Raw genomic sequence first — 9,753 nt, 5'->3', positions numbered from 1 at the left:
TGAATATATATATATTGAATATACACAGAGAAACAATTAATTAAATCTGCCAGAAAAATAAAGTAAATGCAGCAAGGTATCAGGTACTTACTGTATTGTTTTTTCTGACAGCAGAAATAAAAAACAAGAAGGAGGCATTGATGTAATAAAATTAAAATATAAAAATGAAATGAATGACAAAGAAAGAGGCTACAGAGGCACAGCAGCGTGCGGTGTACCTTGAAGCCAGTCCACACCTTCCTGTAGTCCTTCTCCTTTGATGGCATCACTCGCACTGAAATAAAAGTTAAACGAAATGTTCAGTTTATGGCATCATACAACTCTAGGATAAAATAATTTTGCCGTATTGCAAAGAAATAAATACTAATATACATTATGCAAAACTATTAAGTATCAAAATAGAATATAAATAGGAGCTTAGAATCTGAGGACTTAGGAAAATACACATGAGACAAATTTTGAGAATCTGTAGTAATGTTAAGAACACATAAACATCAAGTTATTTTCTCACTGTAGAAAAATCCAGAGTTCACTGCCCTACCCTGCTCTACCCAGGGCTCCAACAGCATTTACTTGTTACAAATGTTTGACTTAGGTCACGGTATACTCACAGAATCAACTGACTTCTTCCTCTGTGTAGCCTGGACTACCCTGAAACTCACTGTATAGACCAGGTTGGCCTCAAACTTCTATTTGCCTATCTCTGTTTCCCAAGTTCTGAGACTAAAGGAATACAGCACCACCCCTGGGCTGCTCATAAACTTTTATAAGCTATTAGAAGAAAACAAAACTCCGGTCAATTTCAATTGTACTTTTATATTTACTACTTCAGTAACCTTTGGCATCTGCAACTGAGAGAATATTACCATGACCTAACATGGTTATTGAAGAATTACCTATTTGAAACATGCATGTACAAGAAAAAGTGCTTCCATTGTCTTCCATCCTTAAACCTCTAATGTGATATTTCGTCTATAATTGTTTAAGGTATATAAAACTAAAATAACAAAGTTCAAATAATCGTGTTGGGAGCTATAGACCAATATGTGTTACAGATCTAGCAACTTATTTAAAACCTATGATGATATTAATACATAATTAAAATTTCTGAATAATTAGAGATTATTTTATAGCATTCACTTAGTGGGGAAACAACATCTAAAGCACAGTAGAAAACCTAGAGAATTAAATTAATCTGGTTCTAACTAATAAAATTACTGCCAAGGAATTACTTGTTAAATTGAGACTACAGGTTAGGGAAGAATTCTTCAAATAAGAAGTCAGAAGCAAATGGTACGAGGTAAATTACTAAAAGCACATTTTTGATTACATATCATAATAGCAAGGAAGGCATTAGTAGCTAAAATACTTTTATCAAAAATCCAAACTATTGATTTTGGCACATAAAATTCTAGACAAGAATACAGGAAAGAACTCCTTGTCCATGGGACAAGTGAAACCAAGTGACTAAAAACCCTATATATTTCTCTGAACAAGTTCCACCTTTCCTTTGAGATGAACTGTAAAACTCAGAACTAGAGCAAAAATCAAGCTCTTCGCCACATGCTCCGGTGCTTTGGACTTTATGGCCCTGAGTTATCTCTCAGTGGCCACAGCTCCCATAGCTTCCCCTTCCACTGCTCAGTGGCAGCCAGAGACCTAGCCGTTCCCAGAATAGAACAGGTACACTCTTAGCCATGAAGAGCTTTTTTTTCCTGGCCTCTGGCTGGGTAGCTGCTTCTCCAACCAGGCCTTCACAGGAAATGCTCCCTGACTGATGTCAGGCCACAAAGAGAAGTCAGGCCGTGCTTTCTCTTCCGCTGTTAACATTTCTCCATCCAGTCATCTGATGTCTATTAGCTATTTCACAATTAAATATACAAATCCAAATATATCATGAAGGAACTAAGTCAAAAACATGCTAACTCAAATTGAGACCCTAGACTCTATGATTAGTAAAAATGGTAAAAAGGAAGGTCCCGATTCTTCTTTAGTTTCTCAGACTATACCAATATTCTTGTATCCAATCTAAGGTAAGAGGCAGGTAATGTTTAATCTCCTCTATCCCTGAGGACAAACACCCATAGAGCTGAAGCTGGCAAAGAAGGATAAGCATATTTTCAATCTTGTGCATGCTTTAAAAGATATCACAAAATGCAGAACAAATCTTAAAAATGAAATGCTAATTTGAGTTTAGCAAAATGATGTCCAGTTTGAATTAAGGAGAAGTAAAGTTACAGGCAAGTTAAAAAACATCTCATCATTTTTCTCTGCTGTATGGAGAACACAGACCTGGGAATATAATATTTTTAAGCATCATGACCTCACTTTTCACACAGACATTTTGAGATGTCATAACTGAATAAATAAATCTGGATAAATTCATCTGTTAGTTATCTTAGGTAGAAAGGGGCGATTAACTCATGAAATTAACACTTCATGCACACTTCTTGTGCATCCTGTCAAGGCAACACAGAACTCTGCACAATGCAAACATTAGTATTTATTTGAATTTATGTTGTCTTTAGAGTCCAACAATTTGGAGTTCAGTGGTTTGTGATAGCAAAAGTTCTATCTCAAAATTTTTTTCTGTCTAAAATCACACTCTCCTTTAACTATTAAATATGACTGGATCTCAGATTCAAATTGAACAACCATAGAGTACCATCAACCCCGTGCCACCCCCACTCAAGACCAAGAAAGACTTCACTGTTTCTGTTCTTGGTAGAGGGATGCCGGGCCCCACAGAATCTTGAGGTGGTCTCTGGGGTTTACTTACACTGCTCTGTTCAGCACCAAGGCTAGCTCTTAAGGACGCTTCTTAAAAGCATGATATTAATTCTCTGGAATTTCATACAATCTGTTCAGAGCACATTCACTCCCCCCTCCCTACCCATTCAACTTCATGGTCTCTCTTTTAAAAACCCAGGGAGTCTAGTTTATGTTACCCCTGAAAAGTTTTAGGTGTGGGGTCTCCCCTGGTGTGTGGTTGATCTATCAGGGGTCACACCCTTAAAGAGATACTAACTTTCAAAATGCTGCTAGGAGCGGAACTCCCATCACCCACTCCATATTGGGATTTCTAGGCTCCACTTTCTTTTGCTTTACAGGCTAGGTCACTTCTAGAGACAGTAAACTTCTCTACTTTGTGTCCAACTTCCCCCAAGTTATTATTTTAACTCTTATGGAAAGTGGAAAAAACTACAGAACGACATTCTGGGGCATGGGAAGGTAAGTGGGTAAGTAGCAAAAGAGGATCTTAGGAAGGTAGCACATAAGAATTAATTAAGAAACTCTTTCCTAAATATATAATGCACGCACAGCAGTTTCAGACACTGTTTGCTAGTATGTCCATATACAACCATTACCTCTACTTCCTCATTTGAATAAATGTAAAATATATGTACCATGTACTAGTCACAAAATTGGGAAAAGAAAAATAAGGCAGCAATTAAAACAGGGCAGAAATCCCAACTCCTAGAGAGCTGAGGCTAGTGTTAGGAAGACAGACTACCGCCAAAATAAAAAGCAAAAAAGGGGCCACATGGTAATGGTGAAACACAATAGCAATCTCGGAGGATGACTCAGACAAGGCGACACCAGAGGGCGACTTTCCCAAGAAAGGATTGGGTTTGGCTGATTTCAAGTGAAAAAGCAAGTCACTGTGCTTGAAGGTAGGACAGCAAATGGATTATTTTATTTATGTTTTTTACCATAAGATTTTTTTAAAAAACATACTTTTTATAGTGCTAAAGGATTTGAAAAGTTAACAGTAACATATTCATGAATAACTGAAATGTCACAATTCTGTGAAATACTTTGCATTTTACCATGTTTGCCATTTATAAATGATGTAAGAAAAACCTAAGCAGAACCCTACATTTCACAGACCTTTCAGAAAGACAAAATGAGAAATAAAAATGTTTTACCAAATATGCCACGGCTTGTCTTTGATGTTCTCTAAGCACAGCAACTGAGACACCTTCACAGATGTCACTGCGTCTCTGAGATCCATTTTATTCGCAAAGAACAAGATTGGAATCCGGCGGTGCTTAATATCTGAAAGAGAAAGATGCCTTCACAACACTTCTAGTGATTTGGATCTCTTTGCCCTAAAACCTTAAAACCGAAATAAGATAAACTGTTTCCCATTGCTTCTTTTAATATGACCCATACACAAACACAGATGCACAGTTAGACATTCATCTAAACAAAGAAATCAAAACTGCTTGGTAAGACCGTGTGCTAGGGACTTTAAACCAAAGAATAAAGTCAGAGAAGGAGAATCTAGCCGTTAGAGAAGCAGTTATGCAAAAGGACAAATATTTCTCTTGTTTGCAGTTGTCAACACAAGGGAGACAGACCTAAATAGGAAGATGAAGAGGAAATGGACTTGCATCATGAACAAATGAGATTTTTTAACAACGTTATTTTTCTCATTTACAATTCTGAAAGCATTTTCCAAAGGTTTTGTGTATTGTTTTACATTTAACGGTGTGTGCACGTGTGTGTGAGTGTTGAGCACACATGGATATAGGTGTGCCATGGGAGGCATATGGTGACAGGAAGGATTCAACTCTCTCCCTGTCTACCATGTGGAGCTGCAGAATCAAACTCGGGATGGATCCCAGGTTTGGCAGCAAGTGCTCCTAGCTGCTAAGTGAAGCCAAGTCCAAACACATTAAAGAATTAGAATCCAGGAGAATCTCTTTCCCACCTTTGTGCGCAATCGCCTTCCACAGTAAGGACAATGCACACCAGCAACTTCACAGCTTGTAGAAACACTGTGTATTTCCAGCCATAATTATTCCAGCTAATTCCTTGTAACAACACACTTACCAATATTCTACATGTTTATCTTTTCACTTAATTCCCTAACTTACCCTTGTTACCTAGGCAACACAAAAACAAAAAGCCCAGGGGTTCACGACTGCCTGTATATCCAATTCCAGGGGATCTGATGCACTCTTGTGGCCTTTGTGGGCTCCTGCATGCCCATGGTACACGTAAATACACTCAGGCACACACATACTTAAATAAAAAATAAATAAAACCACAATCTAATTGTTCTTCCTACTTGAAGTTTTCCTAACATTGACAGCAAAACAAGGCAGAAACATGGCCACCTTGCTAGCTGCTCCTGTTTCAACGTACTATGAAAATAAGGTAACCAAAGCAACTGTACCCGATATCCTATTACTCAGAATGCCATTTCCCCTCATCTTTTCTGTCTGAATATTACTCTCTTATTACTATAGATTATTTATATATGTAGTAAAGCAGAGAATTTTTAATGTTAAAGAAATAAATGCCAGTATTCCCTCCCAAAATAAAACAAAAAAATCACTGTATAAAGCTTTGAAATTAAAAAAAATATGCAAAGTTTTTATAAATTCTGTACAATTGACAAGCTTTAAAATTTATAATTTAATTTGAAAATAATTCTATTTCATAAACAACTTTTTCTTAAACTAAAAAACAAAGCAACACATATAGATGGAACCCAACACACAGACATCATGGCAGAAATTCCACGGATACCTGGGTGATTTAGAAGAGTATCAAGTTCTTCTTTGGCCACAACCATCCTTAATTTATCACTACTATCAATGACAAAAATAATGGCTTGTCCATCTCTGTATAATATAAAGAAATAGAATAATGACATATTTTACTACCACATGCAATACCAAGTGTGTATAAAACATCTTGTCCTAGTAAGTTGGCAGTGTTATATCTGAAATATTTACTAAATATTATGTCTGTATACTCTGAAAATTATCTTGTTTGGAAACATTTGTAAAACAAGTCATCAGCTGTGAAACAATCTTGTTTTTTTTTTTTTTCTTCACTAAATATAGCCAGTAATAATTCTTATCTCTGAGCTGGCCCTTGAAGGAATAATTTGAATAGAAGAGTTTCTTCGTGAAAGCAGCTGTGGTACATAATTACACAGATGTGAGTGGACAAAGTATTGTGTAAGCACTGATAACCCAGGCTTCTAACCCAGGCTGGCCTTAAATTGTGATCCTTCTTTCTTAGTATTACAAGTACTAGGATTGCAGGCATGTGCCCTGTAGCCCGATCGCTGGTTCTTAAAGTGTAGCTATATTAACCACATAGAGAAATGGACACCAAAACCAGAGAAGAGAACAAAGGTACAGTGCTATGAATTGTATGAAGTTATATTATTATAGCAGATTTCGCTTGGATTTTTAATCAGTATTTGACATTAAAATGTAGCCATGTAGTAAGCAATACTCATGAAAATACTTACTTATAATAGTGTTCCCAAAGATTCCTGTACCTTCCTTGCCCTGACATGTCAAACACTGTAAAAGACAAACTATAAACAAAAGCAAGACATTACTATATTTTAAGCAACTAAGCTAAATGGCTATCTTTTAATATCTTAAGTTCTATCAGATCAATCAACATGGTTGTAGGATAATAAATGTGGTCAATATTTAAAAAAATGAAAAATAAATTTATTAATCTAAATATTATTTTGCAGTGAATAACCTAAAAATGTTTCCTTTGCTAATGAAGTTTTCAAGAGTTGTTCTAAGCTTTAAGGGCCGAGAATAAACTAAAGATAGTGGTACAAAAAGGTCTAAACCCATAGGGACTGGAAATAACAACTGATTTCCAGGTAAGTATGAAAACCCAGCTTCAGAGTCACAAAGAGAATGTGGTTACCTGGAGGACTTGAATTTCTCTATGCTGAATCCTATGGTTGGAACTATATCCTGACACTGGGCCTGCAAGAAAAGACATAAATTTAGATACTTGCAATTACAAAGATGGGTTTTCCTCAAGTACCAGATTTTTTTCATTTTTAAAATATGCTACCAAGGTGATGACAAAATTAAATATTACAATTTCTGTAATAGGGACACATAAAAATATAAGGTTTACTTGCCATTATGAATTGGTGTAACATTTATGTGCAAATTCACATTTTGTTTTATTAAACAAGGTAAGTAAGTTTTCATACGTGGTTAAAAAAAGTCGCTCTGGGCTCCTATGTTGAAGTTCTTAATCACTGTATACATTATTTTTATTAAACTTATGTACATTGAACTTACGTATGTTTGTTATTGTCTATCTTCATGTCTGGTCCCTGCTCTCAAGGAGCTCATCAGATAGAGAATGTAAGCCACCATCAACAATGACAACATGGATGAAGAGAACTCGGGAGAGATAGGTACGGGAAACCCCAGGACAAGTTCCTGGCCAAGAATATTCCAGTAAATGGAATTAGTCAGTACACTGATTAGGTAGAGAAGGAACGTGCTACTCAGGAAAGACAGAAGGTGTGTATGTCTAATGTGCATTGCTAAGTAAAAGAGTGATACAGGCTGAATTAAGATAGGCGGGGTCATGATGGCTCTGGTGAGGAGTTCCACAGGAAGAAGCCTATAGAACCCTGTAGAACAGGGCCAAGAGGACAGCAGGACACACTCTGACAGGTTTCACAGACATTTAAAAATATACTGATAATTGACACATTAAATGCCTCCTAGAATTTCCATCATCAAAACTTCATTCATTTAAACAAAAATGTATCCACTTTATGATCCAGATGCTTAGAAGTTATTCTTGACTTCTCCTTTGTTACATGCTAAGTATGAAGCCATTCGCTCTCTAAGTTTTACCGGCTCTGTGCCATTACCTTAGACTAGACCTTTCTGTTTGGTGCTCTGAATTACAACAGCCTCCTAATTACTCCTAATGTGCTCTGCCACCTGGCACGAGTTATTTAAACCTAGGTTTGCTTAAATGTCAACTATATTATTGTGCTCATAAAGTTATTATGAGAATTAAATGAGCTAATAGGTACTAAATACTCAGCATGGTTTCTATAAAATTCCACAAATGTTTGCTATTATTATAATTATATTCTCATTTTGGTTAGTCTTATTCCTAGGTTTTCTCATACTGCCTTAATAATAGCTAAATAAAAAATCTTGTTCCTTTTATGTGAAAATAAGAGTAGAAGAAGGGAAAACTTGGCTCACATTAGCATGTTCACTTGGGTGCTCTACTCTTGTAAAATGTAAAGCCAACTGGAAGGAAAGCTGGAAAGAACTGGAGCATGGGCACATCAGCAGCAATGCGCTGCGACCAGACCTCCCCCAGGTCTGGTTCCTCAGCTTTTCCGTCTACCCAGCCTTCGAGCTGCATAAATAGTTCCCCCAACGTATTGTTTTCATTTGCTAGAAAAATAAACTATTTTGTGGCATCTGGGGTCTTGCCTCATTTCTCAGAGGTTCCTTGAACAATAAGCTTTGGAATAAAATGTTTTTTAATTTTGTTGTTTTTCCTATGACCCTACCCTTTTTATTTAAAAGGTTTTTTTCATCAATCACATGATAAAGGTTAAGAATTTAATGAAATTACAGAAAAATACACCAAATAATAACAAGTGTCTTCACTGAATTATAACTAGAATACTTAAGTTACCTCTATATAATTACCTAGGTTCTTCACACTCCTTTTAAAATTTAGCCTGAAGGGATAAAATCCCTCAACTATTTCTTCTCCAAAGTTCTAATGGAAATAATCCACAAAAGGAAGTCCAGAAGTTAGCCAGGATAGAGTAGATTCATATGGAACTCATTTTCCCCTACAGTAATTCAAAGTAAAGGCCGGGCACAGCACACACTCAGAAAATGGATACAATGGACATCCTGGAGTCCATAGGCCAACTTCTCTAGCAGAATCTGTGAAGTTCAGATTCAGTGAGGGATCACGTCTGAAAAAGTAAGGTGGAGAGAAACTGAAGCCGAAAACTGTAGTCAACTTCTGACTTTCGCACAACAGGCACACTCGCCGCTATCTCCCCAACAAAGAGTCATCTCTAGTATTAATTTCCCTCTGTTTTACCCAGGAATAAACACATCCAGTCACTAAACTGGAATGGCAACAAGAAAGGAAGGAGTGTAGCCTGGGTTTTTTGAGGCAAGCAGTGATTAGACCAGTATCAACAGGATCAGAACAGAATTTCTAAGGCAAGTCTTAGTTTCATCAACTCTGTTAAAAACTATATTTCCATGTAATCAACAAAATCCCATGATCAAATTTGATGATGATGATGACGATAATAATGGACATCAATCTATTCATCTACCATCTAAAATATATTTCAGTGTTAATCCTCGTTCTAGGTATTTGTTATTCAATACTTAATAAATCAAGGGCTCTTTTTGGTTTTGTTTTCCTGAGACAGGGCTTCTCTGTGTAACAATCTTGGCTGTCCTGAAACTCACTTGGTAGACCAGGCTGGCCTCAAACTCACTGAGATCCACTTGTCTCTGCCTCCCAAGTGCTGGGATTAAAGGTGTGTGCTATCACCACCTAGCACCAAGGGCTCTTTTGATGTTGAGGAGAAATAAAATAAGCAAGGTATCAACTTAATATGCAACACATTATCAAATGAATATTCAAATTGCTTAGGAATTTTTCAAGAAAAAGCTAGATGTTTTTTCCTCCTCCCAACGACAAGGGGGATCTCACCATGCAGTCCTAGCTGACCTGAAGCACTTGATGTAGATCAGATTGGCCTGGAACTCATAGAGATTGGTCTGCCTCTGCCTCCTGAGTGCTAAGATTAAAAGCATATAAATACCGCCTTGACTTGGTCAAAAATACATCCTTTCTTACAAAGGGTGAAAAATACCCTCTCAACTGAGGATATTTATCATTTCAAATACAACACTAGGATAATTTATTCTTAAAAATAAGTTTGAG

The 9,753-nt window shown here is 36.6% G+C and overlaps 1 protein-coding gene across 2 annotated transcripts in view; it reads right to left on the bottom strand.

Annotated features, from left to right (window-relative positions):
* Positions 1-9,753, bottom strand: part of Arl6 (ADP ribosylation factor like GTPase 6) — a 27,000-nt gene that overhangs the window by 10,307 nt on the left and 6,940 nt on the right. The window contains exons 3-8 of one of the 2 annotated variants that reach the window (XM_026788986.1): positions 6,700-6,761; positions 6,278-6,346; positions 5,542-5,636; positions 3,930-4,059; positions 219-274; positions 92-104 (exon numbers count right to left, since the gene is read on the bottom strand). In XM_026788986.1, the coding sequence (XP_026644787.1) occupies positions 92-104; positions 219-274; positions 3,930-4,059; positions 5,542-5,636; positions 6,278-6,346; positions 6,700-6,761 (425 nt within the window). The remainder of the gene's footprint in view (positions 1-91; positions 105-218; positions 275-3,929; positions 4,060-5,541; positions 5,637-6,277; positions 6,347-6,699; positions 6,762-9,753) is intronic. The other variant, XM_005345255.2, reaches the window with a different exon arrangement.

Source organism: Microtus ochrogaster, chromosome 2 (assembly GCF_000317375.1).
Source record: "Microtus ochrogaster isolate Prairie Vole_2 chromosome 2, MicOch1.0, whole genome shotgun sequence".
NCBI lineage: Eukaryota > Metazoa > Chordata > Mammalia > Rodentia > Cricetidae > Microtus > Microtus ochrogaster.
Note: the sequence above shows the minus strand (reverse complement) of the source record. Positions and strands in the feature narration are given on the sequence as shown.